Raw genomic sequence first — 27,898 nt, forward strand, 5'->3', positions numbered from 1 at the left:
TGCATCGAATGAGACACACACGGTCAAATCGGACTGACAACCTTATCTTCGCCGATGTCCATAGTATTCCATTCTATCGTCGTGTGCCTATGCCCTCTTTCGGACTTGAACATTGAGGGAGTGATTGTGAAGGCAGAGTCTTATTCTTGCTCATGTGCTGAATCCTGCTTCGCATGGTCGAGATGAATTTCAGTGGTTGTTGGTATCGTCGAGCGCTGAAGCTAACAAACATCGCGTATCCATGCCTCCATGAACAATGAAATAAAGTTTCATCATGTGCAAAAGCAAATGCAAAGCAAAAGGAAATAGACTACAGATCGGAACTGTTGCATTGGATTGCCAACCCCGTTGATCAGGCTACAACAGCATGTCTTGTCTTCCATGCTTTCGAGGTATCAAACAGGTTCTGACTCGTCTCGTCTCATCTCGCTCAGTCTGACTGCGGATCAAAAGTCAAAATCACTCGTCCAACTTGACTTACTCGCCATGATGTCTATCATATCCCCTTCTCGTAAGAACAGAAATCACGAGCACGCTGTATCCCACCATACACAAAACCTCACGGCCATTGGCCCCTCACCACCCTCACGTCGATGTCGATCATTTCTCTTTCCTAACGGTCGAAGCACGACGCACAAAGCACAGAGCACAAAGCGAGCAAGATACATAAATACATAACGTAAGGTCTTACCAAAAGCTTATCAGCCATCTCACGAGGTATATCATGTTTTGATTTACGTTATAACCCCGTTTCTCAAAAATTATACCTATTTGGGTGAAATGTCTATTAACCGTATGGATCCATCTTTACATAAGACATGTTCGGTTCCTTGTCTGATAGGTGGAGAGATGGAGAAACTTGCTCGCTCGCTTATTTGAATTGGTCTGGTCCGGACGATTTGTCTGATGTATCAGAATATGTGAGGTGGGGATCGGGGGATTGTCTACTGTATCTGATTAGTACAGTACTAAGTGGTTTCTTTAGTCTCAAGGTCGTGGCACTCGATATCACACTGACAGAAATGAACAGGTCTTACCTCAATCATAGACTGGGTAACCATGTCTCGTATCTCCTCAAACCTCGAATTGATGTCTTCGTGACTGACCTGACTTGAGGTAGTCTGTGGCTGATGATCCAGCTTGGATATCTTGTATAGCTGATATAAGGTCATGGTGCAAGCTCGTCCACTGAACCAGATATACGGTTCATGCCCGTCTCACAGCATACGTCTCACAGCGTATTTCTCAGTACTACCGCATCTACGCGAAACATGCCAAATACCATGACCCATGCGTCCTGAAAATTGTATCACAAATTACCGCACAATGCATAAACATGAAGTATCGTCAAATCATCACATCGTCTACACCTACACACCCAACAAGATACCCAACGCCCAGCCATACATCGGTAATATTAAATTATCATTCTGATCCGAGAACGCCTCGAGCAGCGTCGCAAGTGTGGTGGTGATGATATATGGGGTAGGCTAAAAATCAAGACTCATCAGTACCGATAGCTATCCCAGTCACAACCATAGGCGAGACATGAATCCGGAGACATGCTCACTCTGAAGGTATCGACAACCCCTACCAACCACAACGCTCCGGAACAAGCCAGCATGGACAGTAAGAACGCCACACTGCCTTCTACGGTCTTACCTGACGAGGTGGTCCATCGTAGTCGACCGATCTTACGACCTACTATACTTGCCTATGACGATATGAGCTGGCACGAATGTTGGAAGAGTGGTGGTCAACTTACTAGCGCATCTCCTATACCCAGGGAGAGGACTCCGAAATAACATAGAATCTCTGAGGGACTATAATCATCCCATTCCATTATCAGCTTTTCATTCTGGTCCAATGCAAGTATGATCATACAGCATAATACAGTGAGTGAAAGATGACACTCACCCCTCAAGCCACAATGGCGACGCACACCCAGCCAACAAGTAAAAATGACTCAATATCGCCGTTCCCGAGTCTTTATGATCCAGAAACTCATTCAAAAACAGATGGACAGATACGCCGAAAGGCCATAACGCGAAATACCGAATGTACTCTGCGAAGTTGAATGCGGCAAATGCCACGCTGAAGGAGAGGTGGGTGAATGCGGGCTGTGTACGTGAATGATTGATCAGCAACATCAATCACATCGTGGTCTCTTGTACGCTGTAATGGGAATAGAGGAAAGGAAAGAAGGTAGGCTTACATCAACAGCTATCCCAGGGATGAACATAACAACTGCCAATGCATGGAAGAACTTCCTCCTTGCATTAACACTCAAAGTGGGCAATCGTTGATCCGCAGCATCCATCATCGAACTCGCCACTCCACTTATTGTATCTCCCTCCTGACCAACCCCTGGTGCATGATTCGGCGTTTCCCCCCGCGAAGAGCTAGTCCCAGGAACAGTATACCTTCGATGTCTTCTGGCCCTATTCAATTGCCTATTCCACCCCGCCACTGAGATCGCAGCAAGACCACCCCAATAGCTGATCAGAGCCGGTCTGCTCCACGCATGTCTACCCTCGAAGAACCAGCATACCACCCATACCCACGGATTACGGCCGTTTAACAACCACTGGGCCCATAGACCTACCAGACCGCCACATACTATGGCTGAGCCGCCGTAGAAACCTAGTGCGAGCAGTCGACGATGTACAGGTTTCTCATGGGGGAACCGAAGTCGATGAGCTGGTTTTTGGGCGAGATGGCGAGAAAGGTAGAGAAGGGGTGAGAGGAGGAATCCGGCGAGTAAAGAACCGGGGATAAGGGCTAGTTGGAATGTAAGTAATGGGGTGGGGAGACGGTAGGTCTTGATGAAAGGTGTTTGAAGCAGGACAATCTAAAGGTAGTAGTCAGTATGATGGCCTTGCTCCGACCAGCAATACATACCTTCATCCGAGTCAGATTGACAACTTCCATGAACAATGCCGTTGCAGCATTACACACTACTCCCAACTCCCCCAGTGTGAATCCTCGCCTAGCTAGTCGCACACAAACGTATAGACTGAATTGGTAGAATAACGTAGCGATGACAATATCAGAAGGTGACATGTCTACAACATTCAGTGATTAGCCAAGCTCGATCTCGCCTCTGATATCTCATGGATTGGGTGAACTCACCACTCCAGACGCCTCTGCCTATTATAGCAGTGACGATCTTAACGATCACACAACATCCCGTCACCAGAAAGGAGAATCCGACAACGCTGCGAGTACGTTTCCATTCTCCCAGCCTCAGCCAATAAGTCCCGCTTGATTGCTGAGCGGAGAGCTTCGAATGATCGCTATTTTCCCTTTCCAGGCTCAGCGAGCCGATCTGAGGTGATAAAGGAGTAGATAAGGACTGTTTCGATTGCTTGATCTCGAGATGTAATGATCTTGTCAGATGCACCAGTAAGACGAATCCACATAATGTGAATAGTTGAACGAGATTACGGCGAGATGTAGCTAGTGCAGATAACGCTTTGATGGTATCTGACGGTACTGTGCTGGTGGTGTTGATGGATTTCCAGATTGGTGTGGAAGGTAGTACCAGGGGGAACTCGATATTCCAATCGCCAGGTAAGGGAGATTCGGGATTAGTCGATAGTTGTGTTAAAGCAGCATGTAATAATGCGGATGCTACGAGTGGTCCAAGGAGTAATGCAAAGAATATACCGTCGTCGAGACTTTCCCTATCATCACATTTAGTATCAGCTATCGTCCTCGAAACCGAGATCAGTGGAATAGCTCACCTATACTCTCTAGGTTCAGTACCCCACAGACACCCTCTACTCCCAATCCCAATCTGACCATCTTCGTTCGGACCCGTCACTCCCCCAACACCAGCAGCACTCTTCGAGCGATCTTCTTTCCCCAACAACAGAGGTGACACCCCATTACCGGTATTATTGGCATTCCTACCCATCCGTTCTCTTACATTGGCCGAGAGGAGAGCGTGAGGTTGCATTTGAGGTGATTGTGGCCGACCATTGGCGGAAGGTTGTGGTGAAGGTAGTTTCAGCCTGGTTGGGCGGAAGCGCACGAAAGTGTATACTATGGATAGTCCTACGAGGAGACTTATCTCTACGATAGGTATATCAGCCGAAGTATCCTTACATCCCAAGGCTAACGAAAGCTCACCTCCAGCTAAAGCCTTCTCACCCCATCCACAACCCAATTTCCAAATGCCCAGTACAACCGCCGAGAGCAAAATCAAATCTTCACACCGTTTCCTTGTGATCGTGACTCTGAGATCTATAGCTCGACCTTTACCTTTCGTATCTGGTACAGACCTGGACAGGGGTATCAGGGACCCAATCACAGCAGGTAGGAGCGTATAGGTTGGTGGGATGGGATGATAATGCGGTGCTTTGGGATTTCTTTTCCCCTGTGCGGAAGCCGAGTGACGGTTCATAGGTGGAACAGGTGAAGGGGTTGCCCTGGTTATAGTAGACCATCAGCGCTGGCTGTCCGATCAATATCGAAGAGCTAAGGATAATTGGATCACTGAGCATCATTGAGAAAGAGGAAGCAGCACATACATTCTATCCTGCTCAATCTGCTCTACAGCCAATTTCCTCAGCCTACTCTGCTCATCCTCCATCTCCGTCTCCTCGCCATTCGGATCATCAAGATACTCTCTATTATCTTCACTCCCGCTAATCCATGATGGCGAGCTCGCAGAGGCTCCATAACCATGTTGACTTGTCGATGCGTATTCATTATCGTTTCCGTCCGTTTCCACTACAACATCCCCGCCATTCGTCTGCGGTGGTACTCCTTTGTCTTTGTCCTTTTCTTTTTCGTTAAACCGAGGTAAAGATCCTCTACTTGATGCTCTGTTTTTATTCCTTACCGACGACGCATTCATGGCCGATCCAAAAGATCGCCTCGAAGATCTACCACTCCCATTACTTGGTCCTCCCACTCCAGCTCCCGGAGGGAGGGGAGAGGACCTAGGCGAGGAATTTGGGTGTGTCGGTTCGGGGGAGGAGGAAGAGTGGGAGAGGGATCTGGGACGTAGGTTCGGTCGATGGTGGTGATGGTGGTGGTGGTGGCCTCTGGAAGGTTGGGGAGGCTGAGAAATCACTTTGAAGGTTTATACTACTTGGTGATAGGTTTGAAAGCAAGTTTCGGATGACCGGATGGATGTCACGAATGGCCAACAAGGTGGTTCTACTGATTCTCCTGATGAGCAGTAAGGTGTGTGAAATCCCGCTATGGGATGACAGTCATGCACGTTTGGACGGTTTCGACGTTCCTCTGCTTGAGGTTGGGATGATATGTACCTATATGAGTGAATATTCAGAGTAGAGTAAGTTAAATTGTTTGTTATTTCATCGACATGACGACGTGGTTCGCATAGGTGGAGGTGGACCATCAGCCAACATTTTAACACCCTGAGACCGGTGTAAGACTATGCTATTTATACTATTATACTACAAGGCGTATATGAACATCGCCATGCATACACACAAAGCATAAGAACGAAATATCAAGTCGGAGCAGAGAGCAGGGAGTAAAGCAAACCAAGCAGGACTACCACTACAATTTCAACCTCTTCCCACCTTCCCTATTCTCCCCACTCTCCGGACCACCTCTCTTCTTAGACTTTTCAAGCTCTTTACCACCCTTCCCAATGACAGTCACCCCTTTCCCAGTCTTGACTAACCCCTTCAGCGCCTCCTCCTTCTCCTCTCTTACAGATTTCTTCTTCTTTCCGTACAACTCGGCCATACCGCTCAGTTTCTTCTGCTGAGATTGCTTGACCTTTCGGTTCTTCTGTCGAGCACGTTGGGCTTCCTCAGGTGTTAACTCTGATCGGGCCACCAAAGAGGCCGAGGTGGGGGGTTGGAATAGTTCTTCGGGAGCTAACATTGTTGAAGTTCCCATTGTGGACGGTAGGGCCGTTTCCATTGATGTGGTGGGGAGATCGCTGATGGTGCTGATTTGAGCTTTTGGCTGTGGTAGTGATTGGGGTATCAGTATATGGTCAATGAAAGTTGAATCAATATCATCAATGGCACGCTGGATATGATCATGTTGTATGCCTTACGTATCATGATGAAGCCGAAACAACCACTCACAGCCTTAGGAACAAAGTTCAAACTACTCAACGCATCCAACTTATAACAAACCTCATTCCAGATCTTCTCAATCTCATCGTGTTGCTTCCTCAACTTCTCATCCCGTTGATCAGTTACCTTAGTTCCGGACGAAGCAGCTTGGTACTCTTCCTCGTATATCTGAGCGAGGGATTTATTCGATTGGGTTTCTTGGAGTTCGAAGTATCGTGAAGGGAGGAAAGGGGTGGGTTCGTACGCTCGTACTCGGACTGGCGAGTCGAAGTTGTTCTATGAAGCAAATTAGCATTAGCTATACGTCTCCGAAGCAGGATGGTTTTACCAATTATTGACGATTGGCCTAAGGGAGAAAAAAATGAACTCACATCCAATATCCTAGTTTTGATGATTTCCTCTAAAGACTTCACAACATCATCCGTAATCACAGGAACGACTTTTTGAACCTGTTCGAAATCCAGGTTTTCCTCCAATAACGAATTTTCAGGCCTGGCTTTCGAAGTGGCTTCTCCAAGCAATGTCCAATCTTTGGGTCCAACGGCTTCTGACTCTAGTTCTGCGATTTGTTGAGCTAGAGCAAGTTGTCGCTTCTCATGGTTTGACAAGTCTAATCATTTCGTGGAGGTATCAGCTATGAGTTCGATTGTTGACCAAAAATCCTCGATCAAGCTGAAAGACCCAATACTCACTCTTCTCCTCTCCATCTTCCTCATCATCACTATCAAACAAATCGCCCTTCATCCGACCCATCGTCTCATAAGCGGCATTCTCATCCTCCTCCTCGTCCTCCTCATCTTGATCCATCAGATCATCTTCATCAAACCTTACACCCTTTCCCTTTCCTTTTCCTTTAGCTTTCGTTTTCGGTTCCTTGCCTTTGCCTTTACCTTTACCAGTAGCGGTAGCAGCAGGTTTAGGTAAACCTCTAGGTTTCTCGAAGAAGTCGGAATACATGATCTCTGCATATATCATATTAGCAATGCGTTCCGATATCCCTGAGATCCGTCTGATGGTTGTACACGCATCCAAGAAAGTAGTACTCACCTTCGTCATCCCCTGCACCAGAAAGCATCATACCCCCTACATCCTGTAGTTCCTCTTCATCATCTTCATCTCCACCCAGTCTACCGGAGGTCAATCGTCCAGCTTCTAGCTCCTCGGTTTGTCTGTTGAAGTCGTCGATGGAGAAGAAATCGTCATCGAGAGTGGGATGGGCTTTTTTACCTCTTGCTCTGGATGGTCCAGCACCGAACAATGCAGATGAGTCGTCCTCTTCTTCGTCCTCATCCTCACCCTCATCTTCTTCCTCCTCTTCGTCCTCCTCTCCGTCTTCATCCTCTCCGTCTTCCTCTTCATCAAGATCGAACTCATCCATTTCCACATCCTCCTCCTCACTTCCTTCTAAATCATCCTCTTCGTCTTCTTCCTCCGCATGGTCTTCGCTACCACTAATCTCTTCTTCATCCTCATCCCCAAACTTAATCCCCTCCTCGTCCTCACTGTCCTCATCCTCACTATCCTCATCCTCGTCACTATCATCCTCATCCAAATCATCCATCAACTCCCTCAACTCATCCTCATCCATCTCAGCAGCCTGGGTCTCCCCACTTTCAATCAACATTTGTCTGAACTCCTCTATGCTCATATCCTCGTCGCTCCCCTCCTCCCCATCCGACTCCATATCCTGAAGCGCATCTTCCTCTTCCATGTTATTAGTGGATCCTCCAACCTCTTTGATCACCTTGGATAATCCCTCGGAACGAAGTTCAAGCTGAGCCCATATTTGTTCTGGATCTAGGCCATCTACCGTCAACACAGACAAGGGAGTGTAGGGTAAGAACGACTCCACATCTGGTTTAGCGTCTTCTTCCGGTTGAGTGGGTTGTTTGGATTTGGACTGGGAGCGGGTGTTGATAGAGGGGGGTTCGAGGATGGAGAGGAGGAAGGGATGGAGGTGCGAGTGAGAGGTTGGTTCGAGGGATATGCCTATGTCAAATATATGATATCAGCTCCATTTTGTTTGAGATGCCTGAGATAAGCATGGATGTGAGACATATGAGATATCGTAGAAATTGCACATACCCAGATCAAATATATCTTTCGTAACTTGCAGAGCCTTCTCCGCAACTTTCTGATCGCCCTCTGCAGCAGCCAATATCCAAGGTCTCTCTTCAATGAGATTGGATAATTCCCCCAGACTCGTCGAGAGGGGCTGGGAGATGGGGTCGTTAGCTTGGTCCGATGGCACTGACATCTTGCCCTTTGAAGTGTTTGAATGGTTGTATGCTGTCTATACAGGCTATATGGGCATCAATTTCAAAATTGTCTTGAGAGGGTGAGCAAGGGTGGACATGAAATCTTGAAAATACGAGATAGACACTGATTTATCAGAAATGCAAAACACGTGGTGACCTCATGGCTGGCGGAGGTATATAATGCCACGTCAGGATTATCTACGTGTGCGTGTCTCATGCGAGATGATGTTGCATGTATGCATCGCGGACACGAGCACAGGATGGATGAGAGTGGCTGGGAGTAATGGCATTTTGGATGATCAGCAGGTATGTCCTGGTCACTAAGTCATAGGTATGTTGCTTTCGTCAACTGCAGATACTGTATGGTATTTTACTCACACCCAGAACTAACTTGAAAGAGGAACCGATCAAACTTTGTCCAAGGCATGCATACTCCCGATAATCTCACAAAAGAGTGGTGTACATACTCGTACTGAGGGCGAGTGCGACTCTCTCTCTTTGTCCAACCATCCTTTCTCTGTGAACCGGCGGATTTCAGCTTCATCGCTGCTTGAAGTCATATCGTGTGAATGTCATCAATTCGATGAGACTATGAATAGTATGAACAGTATCTAAACCACCTTGTCATCTTCATCAACAGAAGAAAACAAAGAAAAAGAGTATATCAAATATCGCCATTTCCGTTCCGCTCAATCTGTACGACCATGGTGAGCCAGACACCTCTTCCCCTTACCTCCCTGGAGATATCCAATCAAGACTTATCGTGATGATCCACGCCGCTATAGGGCCTCTGTCTCTCACACCCACACCACCACCGAACAATCATAATTGACCCCGCACCCGCACCGATGGTAATCGCTCCGATCGGCTTACCACAAAGACACCACGTCGTAGTCACCCACCGAGCGCCCATGGGAGGGTTTCACGGGAGGGCGAATGTACATGGGATGGGGAGGAGGGGGCATGGGATGGGATATGGGGGATATGGGGGGTATGGAGGTGGGAGGAGGTGCTAGGGTGGTATAACCTGTGCGTGGAGTTTTGGTGATAAAAAGGTTTAGTGAGCTATGAAGGAACGCTATCTGGGTTAATCCCGACATGTCCATTCTCGAAGGCGAATTTGCTCATCTATACATATTTGTCTCTTTCACACTATCAAGTATGATGAGTCGATATCAAATAACTGTACGGGAATGACGTCTTATAGCCAATCTCGTCCTGACGGCTCATCGGTCTTATTGTGACTATGACCAGGTAGAGCGGTCTTCGAATGGCGGATATCGTAGTTCATGTCAAAGGATATCCGTCATTGATCTGACTCCACTATACAGCAGGTCTCAATCGGATTCCCCGAGTCGATTGAGCATGAGCTGTCGATACTGTACTGATGTGACTGAACCAGTTCAACATATATCTTGAGACTCTATGTACATGAAAGTCATATCCATTAGACATCGATTGACTAATACTCCCACTTACTGTCCACTCACCCTGATCTATATCTGTCGATAGAATAGCTCACATCGCCAACCACCATGGTAAGTCCACCATCTCGACATCCTTCGGTACCCCATTCACAGCTAAAATACACACTCATCGATCTATCTGATATGAAGGGGGCATGCCATTCCACCCGAGCCCACCCCCATCCCCACCCCTCTACTCGTCAAACACACTCCCGGCCCCATTCCCACGCCACTCCGCACTATCCCAGACCCCATAATCCCAGTATCATCGTTCTCCCACAACCACCAGTAACTATCAATAGTACCCCCCGAAGACGGAGGACAGGAAAGGTCGTTGTCAAGGCTGTTGAGTGTACGCCTAGTGAACGGACTACTACGAGGACTTATGTGGAGTATGGTGGGAAGCAGGCGAGGGGGTCTGGGGGTGTGAGGTTTTGAGGGGATTGTTGTTGAGCCTGGATAGAAGGTGTTGTTGGGCGGACGGAACATACTTTTTCTCTGCTTTGACCGCTCTTTGTTTGTGCAGCAGATTGTCACCTTACTTGGATGACACAAGCGAATGTCAGGATGTTCTTAACCTCCCACTCAAACGAGTGTCGAAGGCTTCTCCACTTGCTCAGGCAGGGTGAGCATGTTTTCTCGACGATACATACTGTTCCCCCAAATATCAGTTAATGGCACTATTGTCACTCGTCTAACTTGACTGATCCTTCTCTGCCTCACTGCATCCCACCCTCGTACGACTCGTCCCTCACCTTAGCTCCTTTGAGCAGTTGAACTTGAGCCCTCGCACCACACCATCGCTTGCTGACTCACAAGTACCCCGTCTTGAGTCCAGGTAAAGTGCCACATTCCGAGCAGGATACGCTGCCGATGATTCTACGTACCTTTTTTCGGCATAACACAAGGAACACACACATCATCCTACTAAAAGGAATTTGATCCCGTCGTAGCTCTCTACTTGAACGTTCTACCAACAACCATCACCAATCCAATCTCAACAATTATAAATATTCAAGACGTTCATCTTATACATCTCCACACAAATTCACATAACATCTCACACCACATTCACCCACATCAGAACAGCACACATAATGCCTCGATCAGTGAGTATCTCCCCTCTCCCTACAATATTGCCAATGTCGATCGCAGAAGGAAAATGAGAGCCCAACTGACCTTGCCACCCATCCACCCAGTCCCGATCCTCCGCCCGACCCGCTTCCAGACCTGCTGCCCCAGCTGGCGGATCGCACCAACAAACCCGACAATCATCCACCGCCGCCTACCCCGCTCAACATGCCCCCGCGCAAACCTACCCTCAACAACATGCCGGTGCGGGTGTGCAACAAGGTAAACCCCCCGGATTGTTGGCTCAAGCCGCCTCAACCATGGGAGGTGCCGTTGCTGGTTCGGTAGTTGGTCATGGAATCTCCAATATGCTCTTTGGTTCTTCCAGACCTGCCGAACAGGCTGCTGGGCAGGTTCCAGTGGATCAACAGCAGCAGCAAATGGTTAATGGACAACAGTTTGGTCAAGGGGCGAGCTGCGATATCCAAGCTAAGGGTGAGTCATATCTTCGTTCGTGTGAAGTCAGAGTGTGTTGGTGGCGATAGATGGTCGGGAGCAGGAGAGAGAGAGACAAGAGAGAAATACGCAAGAGGGTTTTTGCTGACTCATGATGGTATATAGACTTCACGAAATGCCTCGAAGCTACCAACGGGGATATGCAATCTTGCTCATACTACCTCGAAGCATTGAGTGAGTGTCACGGCTCTTCCACTTTTCTGTCAAGCACATGCTGACTGTCTTACCCGAATACAGAGGCCTGTCAAGCTGCCGCTCGACCATACTAAGATCTTTTCAGGATGTTAGAAATAGCTCAGATGTGGTCAACGAGGAGGATTCGGCTTTTATAGTAATTTTGAACAACAGCATATGCATTCAACCACCTTATACACTAATATCTGTCACCTTGCAGACTGCTGCGTGATATAAGGCTCATCCATATGGAGTTAACGCATAGAACAGAGCACGTTTATGATTTGTAGCCATGAGCGTGTATGGTAGTAGACGGCGCCCCACATGAACAAACCTCCATCAGACACGTCCACATCGGTTGTTTGTATAACTCTGCCTTTGATACCTTTTATACTTTGCTTGATCACTCATATATTGCACCGCAACCAGTTCAACCAATACACATACCCAGAGCGAAGGACCACTAATCATCTCGGGTGGACTCCTCTCTACTTCATCCTTATAAATCATCCCAATCCAAAACACCAATGTCCACCCTCCTCGTAACGGTCGGTTCGACCCTCTTCCCAACCCTAACCAACACCTTCCTCTCACCTCCCATTCTCGCCCTACTCGAACATAATCGTATCAAAAGACTAATCGTCCAATATGGTCGAGCAGACCTACCCCTGGATAAGGGATTGCATATACACTTAGATGGACAAGGTAGAGGGCAGGTAGATGTCGGAGGAATGAGGGTTGAGGTATTGAGGTTTACGGATGATTTTGAGGGGTTGATTGGGAGAGCTGATTGGGTGGTATCGCATGCTGGTGGGTCCTATTTTCTCTTGGTAGGATCATACGTGTGTGTGTCTTTGGTGCTTGCACGGAGGGGAATGATCATGACTCTGGTACTTGAGTGAGGAGTTTCTACAGGACCATCACCTGGGATGTATGATAAGAGCGATACGCAAGCTACATTATGGAAGGGTCATTGCTAATTCCAATGCAATACCGCAGGCTCAGGATCAATCCTCACTACCCTCCGACGCGATCCACCTAAACCATTACTGGTAGTACCCAACGAATCGCTCATGGATAATCATCAGTCCGAATTGGCTGATGAGATGGGTGAGAGAGGTTATCTGATGGTATCGAAGGTGGGGTTAGTGATCCCTGACTCTGTATCGGTTGTTCATCGTTCATTGGGTCATTCGATACTTGACGACTACGATGTTTATCTCGTTCTGCAGATTCCAAGGGCGATGGAATTGATCGGAACTGATATGCTCCTGCTTGCAGAGAACTCGAACATACTTTACCTAAATTCCTGTCTGTCGATAAATCAACGATCAAGGCTTTTCCACAGATGGACACGGATAGGTTTAGGAATGTGTTGGATGAGATGATGGGGTTTGATTGATCGAGAGAGATCAACATGACCCTCATACCCTGTATATCCGACGATACGACGGTACGACCACTCGAGTACGTTGGGTTCCAGGTCAATGGCACAGATTACAAGCTTTGTCTTTCTGTCTTTCATCAAGCAATAATCAAACAGATCTCATCAGATATTGCGGTGTCACCTCTTCATTGATATAATGGTCTAGATCATAGCTTGAAACGGTCTAATCTGAACCATGGATATCAACATGATGCTGCAATCGAGGAGAAGCTTGGAGAACACGGGTATGGGATGAAAAGCATAGGGAGATCTGTGGTGGACTGGGAATGACAAGATCATATCTTGTATCACAACTGCCAATATTGTATGCTCAATATCATGCATACTTTCATTTTGATATTACTTCAAGTCTACCTCAACTTTATTCAATTTCGGGATCCTCTACTTCCTCTCTCTACCTGATCAATCCTACTTGCCTTCAACAGCCACAAACTCAACCTCAACCAACACATCCTTAGGCAACCTAGCCACCTCGACACATGATCTAGCAGGTTTAGTCTCCCCGAAGAACTCGGCGTAGATCTTGTTGAAAGCTACGAAATCATTCATGGATTTGAGGAAACATGTGGTCTTGAGGACTTGGGAGGGGGAGGAGTTGGATGCTGAGAGGAGGGCGGAGATGTTCTTGAATACTTGGGTCTGTGCGCGTGCAATATTAGCTCAGTCCGAATCAGCCGGGGGGAGTTAATGTTGGTTGTGTGATGGTTGTATCTGAGGTAGCAGGAGAAGCATGTGAAGGATGAGATTGGAAAATCATTATCCAATTCCCTTCGGTCTTTTCCAATCCTTCTTATACACATACAACTCCGATCCGTCTCATTCGAAGGGGGGGGGGTAGAAGCAAAACTCACAGTTTGCTCCTCGATAGCACCCTCTACGACGGTCATACTGACTGGATCAAGGGGGATGGCACCCGAGGCGTAGATGAGCTATAGCATTTGCATTTTCATCAGCTATGGTGTTCTCAGCTGGAATGAGATAAGCAGCTTACACCATTGTATTTGACGGCCTTCAAATGTGATTCGAATTATCAGCTATGACTGGGTAGAGGAATGTGTGGCTGTACTCACCTGTACATAAGGTCCAATAGCAGCAGGAGCCTCTGTGCGAGGACGGAGCATTGTCAGTTGACGATTTCCCTGGGTCGTTGGGAGAAGAATAACTCACTATCGGTAGCTACGACGGTATAAGGGGATGACATTTTGATTGATGTGGTCGACATGTATCGTTGAGCAGGGAGCTTGGTGAGGGATGGTAAGAGTCTTCTGGTAGATGACGAGAGCATATGGTATAGAAGAAGAAAGAAAGAAAGACAAGTTGAGGATGGGATTGACGGTTGAACCGCTTGTAACAAGAAATAGCCGCGGCGAAGCGTCTGGCCGATAGAGAATTATTATGTAATCAATCATCCCATACTGCACAGACTCGAGATTCCACAATGTCACCTATTTACTTACTACTCGTATGGAGAGCTACTCGGCGTCGCTTGTCATACTCCAAGACGTCTCGGATCTCCCCCCTTTTGCATAGTGGGAACGACCTTCCTCCATGCCAGCCAAGGGGTGTCGATTTCTCGTGTTCATCGCTTCGCCCGGCGTCGCTTCGACTGCATGATATATGACATTCATTTCATTCCGAAAACACGTGGAAGCGGACTAGGCCGAATCACACACCCTTGATGAGGGATGAGGTCATCAGATAAAGTTGACACAGTGTAACTGGTGAGATCTGCTTGAGGGCATAGACAAAGCTATGGAACTATGTGGGCAGTCATCCTGAGTATTGAGTCGAGGGCGAACATACATAGCGAGACGACAGCATATTCAACATGGAGAATTGCAAGTGAGTGGAAGGGTCAGCTAGACATACTCGACATGTTCCTTTTGACTTAGACAGGCTGATCTGATCTCCCCCTGCGGATAGAGCTTTGATATTCGATTGTTATGGTGTGAGTACCCTCTCACCCTTCCAGCCGAACCATATTGATCTCACTGCTTACTTTGATCTCCTCACAGACTTTGATAGTGAGTCGATGCCGGCGAATTTGTGCTTGAAAGAAAAATGGTCACTGATACCCTACACAGGACTGGGAACAAGGATCCTATAATGCTCTCCAGCCAATATTCCAACAGAAGACTTGTCCCGTCCCGGAAAAGGTATTTGAGACGCTAGGAAAGATAAAAGCCAGGATACAAGCCGAGGATAAGACGATGTTATATCCTGCTGTGTTAGTTTACCTCTATTCTTGTCATAATCCTGCTTTCATAGCTGATCATTTCTCGATTGTGAACAGGCTGAAGGAAGCTTATAGGGTTTTGACGGGGGAGCTGAGACTGTGGTATGACGAAGGTATGTGCTCTCTCTCGCTTCCTGTCTTCTTAGCTTGCGAAGCGAATTGAGGGAGGTTAACCGAATTATGGATGCGTTTTATAGAAGCGGCAGAGGCATATGCTCTCTCAGTGGGAGCATGGCCCGCCTTTCCCGACTCGCAAGATGCCTTGTCAGTCCTGAAGGGACTGGATGTGAAGTTGGTGATTCATAGTAATGTGGATAATGCGTCATTTGAAGAGTGAGTGCTGCCTCCTCACTGTGATCTAATCGGAAAACCCCGTGTCAAAACCTTGAGATAAATTGCGAAACACGTGTTGCGCTGACTTGTGTTTCTGTCCATCATCCAGAACTAGACAGAGACTGGAGGGGTCTTGGGGGAGTTTCGACAACGTATTTACAGCAGAGGATAGTACGTTACTCCAGTCCACATCTATCGAGCAACATACGAGAATTACAAAGTAATGCGATAGCTGATCGTTGTATAATTCGGCAGTCGGAAGCTACAAGCCTGATTATAGAAATTTCCACCACATCCTCCAAGCCCTGGAAGAGGAGTATGAGATTCAGCCGAACGAGGTGGCGGTAGTGGCTAATTCGAAGCGAGCGGATATAGCACCGTAAGTATACCTCTCGTCATGAATTCACGTTCGGCATCGTCCTATCGGGTATGAACGTGAACTGATCAGTTGTCTGTCTTGGCTGTTGTACAGGGCGAGACGACTTGGTCTCAAGACAGTATGGATAAATCGACCGGAAGCTATACTTGGTGTTAAGGGGTATGAAGATGTGAGACCGGATTATGAGTTTGGAGGTATGGAGGAATTTGCTGAGGAGCTGAAGAGGATCAAGGAGGATGCATAGAGGTATTGTGTATTGTATGATGATGGGTTGTATGGACACTAGTGACGATAAATCAGCAATACTGGCTCGCTGCCCATGCATCAGAACGATCGCTCAACAGTACTCGCAGAGGGAAGAGAGGATGTGCCTGATAATTGGGGCAGACCAGCCTAACAACGGCAGGGTGCATGCTTTGCATTATCAGCCACACATCTACCATCTAACGCGACGAACGACGTACGGTGCCACGCTTTCACCTCGAACTGTCATCTACAACTATATACACATCCTCAACATATATCATATATCATCTACCTCTCTATACCTACCTACCTAAGCATCCAAACCACCCTCTTGACATCTCCTCACTCCGCACGCAGATAATCTTCCCATTGATACTGCGACTTTCCCCTTCAACCTTTCACCTAAAAGACACGTAGAGGGAGGATACAAGATGGTACGTCACATCCAGCTTCCAGCTTACACGTGTGGCCTTTGTATATGCTGATTGCATCGCAATGGGATAGCCTATGTTACTTGATATCAATGTGAGTCACGCATTCCTCCTGCTAACTTGCTGTTTTCTGGGAATGTTGAAACAGAAAGCTAATTCTGGATACGACTACAGCGTAAACTCCTTGCGAGGTCTGACCGTGTCAAATCAGTTGATTTCCATCCGACCGAACCTCATGTCATCTGTGGTTTATAGTGGGTCATCGTACTTTCACAATGCGAAGTATACCTGAGAATTTGAGCTGATGTGTCTTGGCTCGATATAGTAACGGTCAAGTGAAAATATGGAACTACGAGACGCAGACTGATCTGAAGACGTTTGAAGTGACGGACGTACCTGTTAGATGTGTGAGGTATATAGCCAGGAAGAATTGGGTGGGTCATTCGTCTCTTATCAGATCTCGCACCTCACCCACCTTTGTCTTGTTCCTATCTATATCGTGGAACGTTTCGCTAACCTACCGATGCACCCCCAGTTCGTCTCCGGATCGGACGATTTCCAATTACGTGTCTACAACATATCGACAGGTGAAAAGATAACTTCGTTCGAAGCTCATCCGGACTATATAAGATGTTTGACCGTACATCCCACGCTGAGTTTGGTCTTGACTGGAAGTGATGATATGACGGTCAAGTGTTGGGATTGGGATAAGGGATGGAGATGTGTTCAGGTGGGTTGAAGTTCTACCTTGGTGGCATGACACAACGGGATTGTCATGATGGCATATCATGAAGTAGATGAGAAACGGGAACATTGCTGATGACACCGCTGCAGATCTTCGAAGGTCACACCCACTATATCATGGCACTGGCTATCAACCCCAAAGATCCTCAGACATTCGCTTCGGCCTGTCTGGATCATACCGTCAAGGTATGGTCTTTAGGCAATCCAGTACCCAACTTCTCTTTGGAGGCGCATGAGAAAGGTGTGAATTACGTGGATTACTACCATGGAGGTGATAAACCTTATTTGGTTACCACGGGTGATGATCGGTGAGTACACCTTCTCGTCTCCCATTCCCTAACATACAATCATACTCAAGTACTTGAGTGAAGAGTGTATTATACTGATACTTGATATATTGCTTCTCGTCATTACAGCCTAGTGAAGATCTGGGACTACCACTCCAAATCATGTGTCCAGACCCTCGAATCACACACTGCCAACGTATCTTTCGCAATCTTCCATCCATCTTTACCCATCATCTTGTCAGGTTCGGAAGATGGTACCATAAAAATCTGGCATTCTTCTACATATAGACTGGAGAACACCCTCAGCTATGGATTGGAAAGAGCTTGGTGTGTCGCTTATAGGAAGAGCGGGAACGAGGTCGCTGTTGGTTTTGATGAAGGTGCTGTTGTGGTGAAAGTGAGTGCATCGCTATTCGTCAATCGGCCATGTGTCGAAGAGGATGTGGTCCTGACAATCGCTCAATTGCGAATAGCTCGGTCGAGACGAACCTTCCGTTTCAATGGACTCTGCAGGAAAGATCGTGTATGCTAGAAATACTGAGATTCTGACTGCGAACGTGTCAAATGTCGGTGCGGATGGTGAGTATTCCGATCTCCACCTCTCGTATGATTAGTGGAAAGAATGCTGAAACTCCGTTTAACCCCCAGGCGAAGCCGTGGAAGATGGACAGCGACTTATGGTGTCATTGCGAGATCTTGGTACTACCGAAGTCTACCCTCAATCCTTACAGCACAGTCCTAATGGCAGGTGAGCTAGCCCGTATAGGTCCAACCATTACATCTTAGCTGACTATCATGTAGATTTGTTACCGTCTGCGGAGATGGGGAATACATTATTTACACCTCCCTCGCCTGGCGAAACAAAGCTTTCGGCAGTGGTCTGTCCTTCGCTTGGGCAACAGACTCCAACACCTATGCAGTACAAGAAGGCAAATCAAAGATTCGGATCTACCGAAATTTCAAAGAACGACCAGGATTGATCAAATCATCTGGATCATGGGCTGTTGAAGGTATCCACGGCGGTACCCTTCTCGCTGCACGAGGCAATGGATTCGTCATGTTCTGGGATTGGGAGACTGGATCAGTAGTCCGAAGAATCGAAGTTGACGCTACCAACGTTTCGTGGTCTGCTACTGGGAACCTCGTCGCTATCACTGCTGAAGATTCGTTCTACATCTTGAGCTTTGATAGGGATGCTTACAATGCTAAAGTCGACAGTGGTGAGGTCATTGGTGATGAGGGTGTGGAAGAGGCTTTTGATGTTATTGCGGAGATTTCGGAATCGTAAGACACCAACCCGCTCGACTGACAACACTGGAGATGTGCGCTGATATGTGACGTTGGGATATCTAGTGTCAAGACTGCTAAATGGATCGGAGACTGTTTCATCTACACCAACTCTACCAACAGACTCAGTTATTTGGTTGGTGATCAACCTCATGTGATCAACCATTTCGACCAGTGAGTGAATCCTTTGTACGACGGAGGCATAACACAATGTGGACATCATGCTGACCATCACCCGCAGAGGAATCTACCTCCTTGGTTATTTACCCGCTCACAACCGAATCTACGTTGCCGACAAGGACCTCAACATCTACTCTTACTCCTTATCCCTCACCGTTGTCGAATACCAAACTGCAATCCTTCGAGGGGATTTGGAAGGTGCCGAGGCCATCTTACCTACTGTTCCTGCTGATCAGAGGAATCGAATCGCTAGATTCCTCGAGGGCCAAGGTGGGTTAGCCTTCTTACGTTCACCAAAGACCGTTGAACTGACATGGTTTTGCTTGACATTACAGATCTCAAAGAACTTGCCCTCTCCGTATCTACCGACCCTGACCACCGATTTGACCTTGCCATCTCACTCAACGATCTCGAAACCGCTTTGTCGTTAGTCCGATCCTCCCCCGAAGCTGGTTCTCAATCCAAATGGAAGGTAGTAGGAGACAAAGCCCTGGCAGCTTGGCAAATGGACCTAGCCCAAGAGGCATTCGAGAAAGCCGGTGATCTCTCCGCCCTCTTACTGCTCTTTACCTCGCTATCGGACCGAAAGGGCTTAGAAAGGCTAGGTAGTCTGGCTAAAGAAAAGGGACAAAACAACATCGCGTTCGCGTCGTACCTCCAATTGGGAGACTCGAAATCTTGTATAGAGATTCTGAGCAATACCAACCGATTACCCGAAGCTGCGTTATTCGCTCGATCCTACGCCCCCCAGGAGATTGGCGGAGTCACCGCGAAATGGAAGAAATCTTTGGAAGCTGAGGGACGAGGAAAGATCTCGCAGACTATTGCTGATCCCGCTGAGGATCGGGAGCTGTTCGGTGCGATTGGTAGTGAGGGTGTGGATTCGAATGAGGAGGGAAGTGGAGTGTTGGTTGAGAAGGATGATGGGGATGTGTCGCAGGGCCAGGGACAGGGGGTAGGCGAGAAGGCTCAGGAGGTTGTGGAGATTGCTAAGGAGGGGGCGGAGGAGTTGGTGGAGAAGGTTAAGGAGCTGAGTGTGGGTGGGGGTGAGAAAGAGAATGGGGGTAGTGAGGGTGAGTCACCATCGACATGTGCCGTCTCGTTGAGGTTGATGTGGAAAGGACAATTGGCTGATACTGTTATGTAACCAGCTACAGAAGATAAAGCGCCAGTAACTCTCGAACCCCCCGTCGAAGCTGAGACAACGCAGGGTACAGGCAATGACAAAAAATCAAAGAAGAATAAAAAGAAGTAATGATTGAGAAGAGGAGAGACAATGCGGCGGTTATTGGTGATTGGTGATTCCATGTAAATTATACAGCTCATAGAGAAGTGCGGGCACAACACTGGAGGAAATAGGTTGTGAATTTTGATTCTGATTTGACATAACTTCATATATATGCTTCTTTCTTTGACATGAACCAAAAATGAACTATATACCCTTGGTTTCTTGTCTTGGTCAATTTGCACTGGAATATCGGCTAAGCAAGTTTGCAGTTCGGCACTCTCCAAGATAGATTCGTGAACAATCAAACTGACTTGGGGATGAAGCCTGATCATCTGATTGATTTTACTAGATATATTTCATTGCATCTCCAACATCAACGTTACTTCACGTCCAATACCTCGGTGCACACCATACAAGGCATCCCATCGAAGGGCTATACACTATTTACACTATCAATACAATATACCACACAACGTAACGGAAGTACGCAACTTGGCCAAACCACCCTCTCACGGTTGAAATCTTGCGTCCCTCCTTCTGCCCCCGTAAGTGCCAAGAGACCGATTGAATGAAGGTCCACTTTGCTCAAGCTTTCTTAGAAAGACTGAGTAGACAAGTCAAATTCGAATTCACCCCACCCAGGACTCAACTCCCTGCCCAACCTTGGCTCTTCCATATCTGGCTTTAAATCTTGTTCGGTGTACCACCTATCCTGATTCACCTCACCGCCTATTCGACGGGATGTGAGGGGCTTGGCGGTTTTGCTTGAGCTTGGGTTCATGGCTGTGCTCTGATCTTGGTTTTGGCGGGTTTCATGATCCAAGGGCAAAGGAATGGGAGTTTGGGGTTGTGAGCTTGATGAATTCGATAGGAGGTTTAGGATGGATGTCGATTTGGTACGTTCCATTGTACCTGCTGTATCTCCATTTGTTGTCGGATGGTAGACAGGACGTTGGAGTATTAACGGTTCGGGTTTTCGCTTTGTCCCAACATCGAGCTGATCATCCCATACCCCCCGCTTAGAAGTGGAGGTGGAAAGGGAATTACTAGATATAGTTGCTGATCTACCTATCCTGGGTCTCGCGAATGGAGCCTTCGCCCGACCATGCGGCGACAGCGGAGGAGGGTTGGTAGGCGAAGGAATTGTGGAAGTTAGGGAAGACATCTTGAGGGAAGGGGGGATGAGGAATGAGGGGGAAGTGACTCTTCGACGTGGGGTTGGGGGTTTGTTCTAAGTCGAGTGTCGTACGGTGAATCACTATCAGTATATGTCTGTGATATCGCCAGCGATAGTAGGAGCTGGACGGACTCACTGATCTTGGTATGACGACGGTGTTATTGGTCTCTTCCTGGGTAATCCTCAATCGTGAAGCCATATCATCTAATGTCCCCTGTGGGTCCGTTTGCTTCGGTGAGGTGACAGGCGAAACAATCAGTGATTCGGGAAATTCGGTCTGTTCGGGATACGGCGTGAGACAGAATGTAGGTACGTTGGGGAGAGGTGATATCTGTCAGGAGCGAGTGAGACAGGTCAGCGTTCGTACGTCCATACAGGTTGTGAAAGAATGGAATTTGAGGAGTGTGAAAGCAGCTTGAGTATAAGCGATCTGGGAGACACCACTCACCGGACTTAGACTTCTCACACTGGGTGATAAGGTCGCATCGGACGCGGCGGGGCCGGTCATACTGGGGCATGAGGTTGATGAAGAGAATGAGGAAGTTCGTTGTGACATATCAAGGCTATCTTCTCTGTTAATTATAAGTTGTGCGTACTCGGTTTGTTGATGCTTTCTTTTTATGGGGCAATCCGATATCTGGATGATTCTCTTCTTGACTCGTCCGCGATGATATTATATAGGTGTGTATCCTCTTATCGTAGACTTGGCGTTTGCCCGCAGTAATCCTGAATCGTGCTCGCACCGACCATTAAGTTCCCTCGGATTTGGCTCAAATACTTTCGTGGAATGACGGTTTGAGCTGCGGGTTCGGAGGGCTGTTATGTATTAGCTTTTCTGTGGTCTGGTCTTCTGAGAAAATCTGAAGATCAACTGATGTGTCTGGGGTGTAGACGATTAACGACTATTACGCTCCGTATTTTGATATTCTGAAATCAAGATAGTATCAAATACACCGATGTGAAAAAAGTTCAATCAACTGGCTATAATTGAATTCAGTAATCTCTATAATTCGGCGAGGGACTGTTCATCGGAGAGACCATTCTTGTCTATCCGTCTATCAATAATCGGGCAAGATTCAATTTGAACACACCTGCTCGTAGTCGTGTTGCATTCGCTCACACATAATCAGGGGTCCACTACGATTACCAGTCCTTTAGGTGATTGTCATTATCGATGTATCAAGTCAAGGGGTCAAATGTGCAAATCGTGATTTGCGGTCGGACAAGGGATGTTGCCCTCGCCATACAGTGATTAGTATTCGGTAAGATAGGGAATGAACCAAGACGACGTTGATAATCAAAGGAGCGCACGAGCTTTTGGGTCGGATGATTGCGTTTGAAGGGGTCCGACTGTCATTGAGGTGTAACAAAGGATGTGATCGCTCTGCACTAGAGTCAGTAAGAAACGTTCGTTGGAGAGCTTGGGACGAGGCGACTGCGGCAGTGTTGATACAGTCTGAGATGCAGGTGTCAGTGCTTGTAAGCGTAGCTTAGTGCCGCACAGGAGTTGTATGAGGGATACCCGATAGCAGTAGTGATGATGACGGAGCATGGTTGTTATGGCCAAGAGAAATGAGTGAAAGGACGTTCAACATCAACCAATCGTGATTATCGGATACACCATTTTCTTAACGCCGACACCGTCTCATCAGGCTTCGGCGATCACCGCCAGTAAGCTTGCCCAGTGCTGAGGCCTCACGTTGTCACTTCGCTCGTCGCTGCTTGCTGCTCGCTGTATGCTGCATGCTGTATGCCGCCATTGGCAGAGACATCGATAAGCCAAGAAGATATATCGTTGATAGATCTCCTACAACTTAGTCAACACAAGTTCATCATCAGCCAAAATGTCCGCCGATCTCCAATGGTTACTCGTCAGAAAATGGAACTCTTTCCAAGTTAAGGGTGGGAACGGTCCCGCTTTCTCCAAAGAGAAGGTGAGTTGGGGGTTTTTAGTGGATAGACATAGGGTCGGGATATAGGAGGATATGGTGTTGGTCATATGGAAGGAGATCTCAACGGAGTGGTAGGAGCAGAAGCGATGTGCTGTGTGGGACACGCAGCTGGGCAGGACGGGGTTATGGTTGGGATAGGCATAGGAATAGGGAATGGAATACGATCATGGACGTAGCTGTGTCTAGAGGTGGATCTGGTTAGACCGAGAGCTTCGACCGGTGTAGATCCAGACGAAGGGCAGGGGTACGGGCAGAACATACGGAAGGAAGCAATCATTTATATGAGAGTCTAGCTGATCAGGTCAACTTTGTACGCCACAGGGAAACCTCCTCAACAAGCACTCCCACAAGTACTCTGGTCTTGCCAATTCCAAGGTGATCAACATCTACGCCAACCCCGAAGGTGGTATCACCGTCACCAAGGTCAAGGCCGATGCCAAGCCCAACCAGGTGAGTCGTTTTTCCGCGGAAGACAGTGGTGGTTTATATGAGATGCAACGAGGGAAACGGAGACGATACTGCCGGAGAAGAATGCGAAAGAGCATGATGAATAAGATGATTTAGGGAAGAGATGTCACGCAGAAACGAGGAAGTGAATCGTCATCGTCATACTGATCCATGTGTGTCGCTAGGTCGCTTCCGCCAGATCTCACGTCGCTCTCCGAAAATCCACCGGTCCCCGACGAGCCAACAAGATCGCCGCTGCTGAAACTGCCGGTAAGGGGTACCGAGCTGATCTCAGACAAGTGAGTGAATGCTTTCATCCAATTCAAATATCAGCTCTGTCATCCAGGAGTGTGACTATCTGTCCAACCTTTCCATCATCACATCTTATATCCCCACCTACTCGCAACCGCGTTAGAACTCCCCGGATGCGTCCCGACGCTTGATGGGTAAGAGCGTATTAGGTCTGCCAAATTTACTTTCTTGTCCTTCCTATATCTCTCTTTGATATCCCTTTTGCGTGGTTATGGCATTTGCGGATAAGAGAACAAGGGAGGATACATCTATATCAATACCCCCGCTTTAGATATCAACATCAGTGGATAGAGGACACTGTGCTAATTTGATACGAATCAGGTCGCCGTCGCCCGAGCTTCAGCCCTTTCTAGAGCTTCCACCCGAACTGCCAATCCCCCCAAATCTTTCCCTCCCAAGCAAAGAGGAAAGAAGGCCCAATCATCCGCTTCTGCCTCTAAGAAGGAGGATGACGTTATTGAACTTGACTAAATTACCTTAGGTCAAGGTCAAAAGGGCAGCAGGTAGTGATAGTTTTGTGTATGATGGAGTATGCAACTATTGCTTTGTATTGTATCGTTGTTAGTTGGTCCTGTGCAAGTTCCCGAAGTTGCATTGACAACTAGATATATACAACGTCCCCAGTGTACCCAAAATGGCCTATGTTCTGTATTTATCCGTTTATCCCTTGCCTATACTGGCTTCCCACTGTGAATCGTACAACTTGAACGCGCTGTTTGATACCCATCAGCTCTTTCATCCGAGACAGGAATACACTTGGTATAACAGAAGTCAGCTGGACTCACCTGATTAGACCTGACAACAACCCAGTAAAGCATTTCATAGGTTCCTCTATTATCGGGAAGTTCAATTCGAACACGTCGTAGGCTACGTCGAGAGTCAGCCAGCTGGTTCTTGGGTATGAGAGTATCAGAAAGACAGCGAAAGTAGATGGACTCACAAACAAACGCAAGATCAGATAGTAATTTCCTATTCGTCCACTTTGCTTCACTCAATTCTGCTCTCCTCTTCTCAGTCGATGAAGACGAGTTGGCAATTTTCGGTATCGTCTTAAGATGGAGTTTGTACAATCCCATGATGGTCGTGAGTAGCCAGAAGCGACTAGTCATTGGAGGAATATCAGTATCGGTCTGAAACCCAAATCGACCTGATGCGGGTATCAAGCTCACTTTGCCCACACATCAGCTACGTTCCCCGTCTTCTTCCCTATCAACCCCAATTTCGCCAAACAATAGATATCGTCCGACAGCGCCGAGAAAAGGTCTATAAGATGTCCTACGAGTGTTCGGGGAGACATGGGTTCGTGCGATAGGAGGTCGGAGAGGGGGTGGAGGGGGTTGAGGAGGAGTAGGCATTTCCTGTATTTGTAATTGGTGTTAGCGTAGTCGTTGACTTGGCAATACTTGCGAATGAGGACATGTGGTATTTGAGCAGAGAGAGAGAGAAGCGGAACCAGTTTCACCTTGTCAAAGATAATCCTGAGATGGCAATTTTCATTCTCTTCGAATTGGATTTGAACCATGGTGATAATGGTTTTATCCTTGATATTAGCGATAGGAGGTATAAGTAGGTCCGGAGGGAGTATTGTATACATTTCTATGATAATGTTCACACAATTAGCATGAGGTACTTCGAAATTTGATTCGGATTAGCCAGACCAGGCTCAGGTTGTGAGCAAGAAATCTCATCGCTCGGTAATTGATGAATCTTCTTCTCCCTCTTCCTAACAAGACTCAAGGGCCAGACACGCAAAACTCACCAGCACCTTATCCCGCCCTTTACTACTATCCATAACCCCCGCCAAAACCCTCACGCTTATCGGTCCATCGTCTTTCTTCCCTTTACCCGAACCTGAGATTGGAGGAACTGTCGACGGTAAGGGAGAAGGCGAGGTGGATAATCCCAATGCATCCAACCCGTTGGGGAGGTTATCCACATCCCAAATTACTTCTCTCTCCTTCCCCCGTCGTGTGGGGGGCGATTCGGTTCGCCAGGATGAGTCGAGCGATATGGGTGGGATACTCATTGGTATTGGTCTTGGGCTAAAATTTAGACTTGAGTTTGAAGAATGATGGAGATGATGCGAGTTTCTGTGGGACCAGGGTTGTTCAGATTCGGCTCCGATGTCTAGATGTGAGATTGAGGTCGATGTGGATGTTGAGTTGGGTGGTGAGAGGTATGGATATGGATGTGTGGTTTTCGCAGACGATGTCGTCCAGATGTTGGTGTAGAGATGATAAGAGTATGGTAGTGACTTTGATCCTGATTGCACTTTGTGGTTGTGGATATGGTGATGATCGGTATGGATAATTGTTCTGCTTTGTACTTGAGTGTCAGCCATAGGTCATAGGTCACTTATGGATATAACTTAGAGGCAACAGATGGATAGATGGATAGATGGATAGATGGATAGATGAAAGATGAAAGATGAGATAGATGATCACGAGTAAAAGTGCGAGCAGTGTAAAAGTCAAAACACCCAAAAACGCGTCAACAATGACATTTCATCTCATTCGACATTACTTGGATATAACAGCAACACAACATTCCTCATTCCTTCTGTACCAACCCCATTCACATACATACCCCGAACGAGTCGATCCTACGCAGAATAGCCAAGAGCAGACGAGACGGTATACGCCATATCAAAATATCCAACTACTTAGCGCTATGTCCACCTCGAGGCGGAACGGTGCCCTCTCTCCACCCATACCTCTCAACAGATCAGGTGCCTCCTCACCGCAGAGGCAGAAGTGAGCATCAGACTCCTTAATCCATCCTCTACAATACCCACACAGGAAAGTCATCCGCGAGCTGATGCTTAATCATAACCGACCTTAGATTCCCCTCAGACACCCTCCGACCATATATCAAAACCCTCCTTACCAAGACTCTGTCCAATGCGAGCTGGGATCCGGTGGATAAGAGCAAGAATGCAGCGTACAGTAAAGATATCTCAGAGGTGGGCTTAGTTCTATATACCTACGTCTATCAACGCCGAACAGACTAAAAGGATGTAATGTTGACATTGGTGCTGGTGGTGTTGGTAGAGGGTCAAGCAGCGTATGATCGAGATTGAACCTAGGGGATTCAAGTATATCGTGAGTCTGTTCATAACCTTCCTCAAATATATATATGTATATACTACATAGGGAGCTTACTGATACTGATGTTTTGGGAACGTATATAGGTAACCACAACATTATCAGAGAATGCAGGACAAGCGGGTCGGTAAGTGCCCCATCTGCCCATCGCATGCTATACCTATACACCTTCGGCTGACCATTATATGCGATTGTCCATAACAGCGCAGACATGTCATGTCATTGGGAAGATACAGACGCAGCCATCCAGGAGATGTTCAGTAATGTGTGTAGAGTCATCGCCTTTACAATACAACATAAAGCTTAGAGCTGATTTTTTATTATACGGATATCATTCATAGGAGTCAATCATCTTCGTCTGTCTGGCATTCGCCGTCCGACTTCCATAATCACTCGTCCCCTTCACACTCATGGATCCTCCAAGATCATTGCCAGGTATACCACCTATATGACCCCCAAGAATATATCCACCTTTAATTTCCTCATAATGTAATATGTATACTACCAGCACTCGATAATCTCATATGTATAATCATTACAACCTCCTAACAT

General features: G+C 47.3%; 12 protein-coding genes across 12 annotated transcripts; 7 read left to right on the forward strand and 5 right to left on the reverse strand.

The window, feature by feature from the left end:
• Nucleotides 1-1,370: 1,370 nt before the first annotated feature.
• I302_104724 (uncharacterized protein) lies at nucleotides 1,371-4,864 on the reverse strand (the record flags this gene model as incomplete). Its single annotated transcript, XM_019195773.1, has 10 exons — nucleotides 1,371-1,490; nucleotides 1,571-1,714; nucleotides 1,766-1,823; nucleotides 1,918-2,120; nucleotides 2,216-2,851; nucleotides 2,902-3,065; nucleotides 3,133-3,686; nucleotides 3,747-4,077; nucleotides 4,135-4,433; nucleotides 4,536-4,864. 10 exons carry the CDS (start codon nucleotides 4,862-4,864, stop codon nucleotides 1,371-1,373), a joined length of 2,838 nt encoding a protein of 945 aa, XP_019042596.1.
• Nucleotides 4,865-5,538: 674 nt separating this feature from the next.
• On the reverse strand, nucleotides 5,539-8,328 carry I302_104725 (uncharacterized protein; the record flags this gene model as incomplete). Its single annotated transcript, XM_019195772.1, has 6 exons — nucleotides 5,539-5,955; nucleotides 6,081-6,347; nucleotides 6,443-6,681; nucleotides 6,764-7,033; nucleotides 7,119-8,060; nucleotides 8,157-8,328. 6 exons carry the CDS (start codon nucleotides 8,326-8,328, stop codon nucleotides 5,539-5,541), a joined length of 2,307 nt encoding a protein of 768 aa, XP_019042595.1.
• Nucleotides 8,329-9,864: 1,536 nt separating this feature from the next.
• I302_104726 (uncharacterized protein) lies at nucleotides 9,865-10,233 on the forward strand (the record flags this gene model as incomplete). Its single annotated transcript, XM_019195771.1, has 1 exon — nucleotides 9,865-10,233. The coding sequence occupies one exon, from the start codon at nucleotides 9,865-9,867 to the stop codon at nucleotides 10,231-10,233; it is 369 nt and encodes a 122-aa protein (XP_019042594.1).
• A 659-nt stretch (nucleotides 10,234-10,892) lies between these two features.
• Nucleotides 10,893-11,651, forward strand: I302_104727 (uncharacterized protein; the record flags this gene model as incomplete). The annotated part of the gene is made up of 4 exons (XM_019195770.1): nucleotides 10,893-10,904; nucleotides 10,995-11,361; nucleotides 11,488-11,556; nucleotides 11,620-11,651. The coding sequence occupies 4 exons, from the start codon at nucleotides 10,893-10,895 to the stop codon at nucleotides 11,649-11,651; spliced, it is 480 nt and encodes a 159-aa protein (XP_019042593.1).
• A 432-nt stretch (nucleotides 11,652-12,083) lies between these two features.
• Nucleotides 12,084-12,958, forward strand: I302_104728 (uncharacterized protein; the record flags this gene model as incomplete). Its single annotated transcript, XM_019195769.1, has 3 exons — nucleotides 12,084-12,366; nucleotides 12,556-12,700; nucleotides 12,838-12,958. 3 exons carry the CDS (start codon nucleotides 12,084-12,086, stop codon nucleotides 12,956-12,958), a joined length of 549 nt encoding a protein of 182 aa, XP_019042592.1.
• Nucleotides 12,959-13,411: 453 nt separating this feature from the next.
• Nucleotides 13,412-14,204, reverse strand: I302_104729 (uncharacterized protein; the record flags this gene model as incomplete). Its single annotated transcript, XM_019195768.1, has 5 exons — nucleotides 13,412-13,642; nucleotides 13,855-13,932; nucleotides 13,995-14,012; nucleotides 14,074-14,105; nucleotides 14,171-14,204. 5 exons carry the CDS (start codon nucleotides 14,202-14,204, stop codon nucleotides 13,412-13,414), a joined length of 393 nt encoding a protein of 130 aa, XP_019042591.1.
• Nucleotides 14,205-14,831: 627 nt separating this feature from the next.
• On the forward strand, nucleotides 14,832-16,195 carry I302_104730 (haloacid dehalogenase, type II; the record flags this gene model as incomplete). Its single annotated transcript, XM_019195767.1, has 9 exons — nucleotides 14,832-14,845; nucleotides 14,927-14,951; nucleotides 15,019-15,027; nucleotides 15,088-15,230; nucleotides 15,297-15,352; nucleotides 15,437-15,572; nucleotides 15,682-15,743; nucleotides 15,828-15,951; nucleotides 16,045-16,195. 9 exons carry the CDS (start codon nucleotides 14,832-14,834, stop codon nucleotides 16,193-16,195), a joined length of 720 nt encoding a protein of 239 aa, XP_019042590.1.
• A 433-nt stretch (nucleotides 16,196-16,628) lies between these two features.
• On the forward strand, nucleotides 16,629-20,381 carry I302_104731 (uncharacterized protein; the record flags this gene model as incomplete). Its single annotated transcript, XM_065869936.1, has 14 exons — nucleotides 16,629-16,631; nucleotides 16,702-16,722; nucleotides 16,803-16,882; nucleotides 16,954-17,062; nucleotides 17,164-17,358; nucleotides 17,463-17,680; nucleotides 17,789-18,056; nucleotides 18,133-18,238; nucleotides 18,308-18,407; nucleotides 18,461-18,943; nucleotides 19,013-19,120; nucleotides 19,188-19,396; nucleotides 19,462-20,199; nucleotides 20,278-20,381. The coding sequence occupies 14 exons, from the start codon at nucleotides 16,629-16,631 to the stop codon at nucleotides 20,379-20,381; spliced, it is 2,742 nt and encodes a 913-aa protein (XP_065726008.1).
• A 568-nt stretch (nucleotides 20,382-20,949) lies between these two features.
• On the reverse strand, nucleotides 20,950-22,087 carry I302_104732 (uncharacterized protein; the record flags this gene model as incomplete). Its single annotated transcript, XM_019195765.2, has 3 exons — nucleotides 20,950-21,585; nucleotides 21,668-21,862; nucleotides 21,980-22,087. The coding sequence occupies 3 exons, from the start codon at nucleotides 22,085-22,087 to the stop codon at nucleotides 20,950-20,952; spliced, it is 939 nt and encodes a 312-aa protein (XP_019042588.2).
• A 1,288-nt stretch (nucleotides 22,088-23,375) lies between these two features.
• I302_104733 (uncharacterized protein) lies at nucleotides 23,376-24,713 on the forward strand (the record flags this gene model as incomplete). The annotated part of the gene is made up of 4 exons (XM_019195764.1): nucleotides 23,376-23,465; nucleotides 23,805-23,933; nucleotides 24,116-24,229; nucleotides 24,564-24,713. The coding sequence occupies 4 exons, from the start codon at nucleotides 23,376-23,378 to the stop codon at nucleotides 24,711-24,713; spliced, it is 483 nt and encodes a 160-aa protein (XP_019042587.1).
• A 189-nt stretch (nucleotides 24,714-24,902) lies between these two features.
• I302_104734 (uncharacterized protein) lies at nucleotides 24,903-26,268 on the reverse strand (the record flags this gene model as incomplete). Its single annotated transcript, XM_019195763.1, has 6 exons — nucleotides 24,903-24,954; nucleotides 25,028-25,109; nucleotides 25,183-25,343; nucleotides 25,412-25,600; nucleotides 25,705-25,838; nucleotides 26,002-26,268. 6 exons carry the CDS (start codon nucleotides 26,266-26,268, stop codon nucleotides 24,903-24,905), a joined length of 885 nt encoding a protein of 294 aa, XP_019042586.1.
• Nucleotides 26,269-26,912: 644 nt separating this feature from the next.
• Nucleotides 26,913-27,735, forward strand: I302_104735 (uncharacterized protein; the record flags this gene model as incomplete). The annotated part of the gene is made up of 6 exons (XM_019195762.1): nucleotides 26,913-26,995; nucleotides 27,084-27,204; nucleotides 27,293-27,343; nucleotides 27,433-27,473; nucleotides 27,551-27,611; nucleotides 27,688-27,735. 6 exons carry the CDS (start codon nucleotides 26,913-26,915, stop codon nucleotides 27,733-27,735), a joined length of 405 nt encoding a protein of 134 aa, XP_019042585.1.
• Nucleotides 27,736-27,898: the final 163 nt, after the last annotated feature.

Source organism: Kwoniella bestiolae, chromosome 3 (assembly GCF_000512585.2).
Source record: "Kwoniella bestiolae CBS 10118 chromosome 3, complete sequence".
In the NCBI taxonomy this organism is placed as follows: Eukaryota; Fungi; Basidiomycota; class Tremellomycetes; order Tremellales; family Cryptococcaceae; genus Kwoniella; species Kwoniella bestiolae.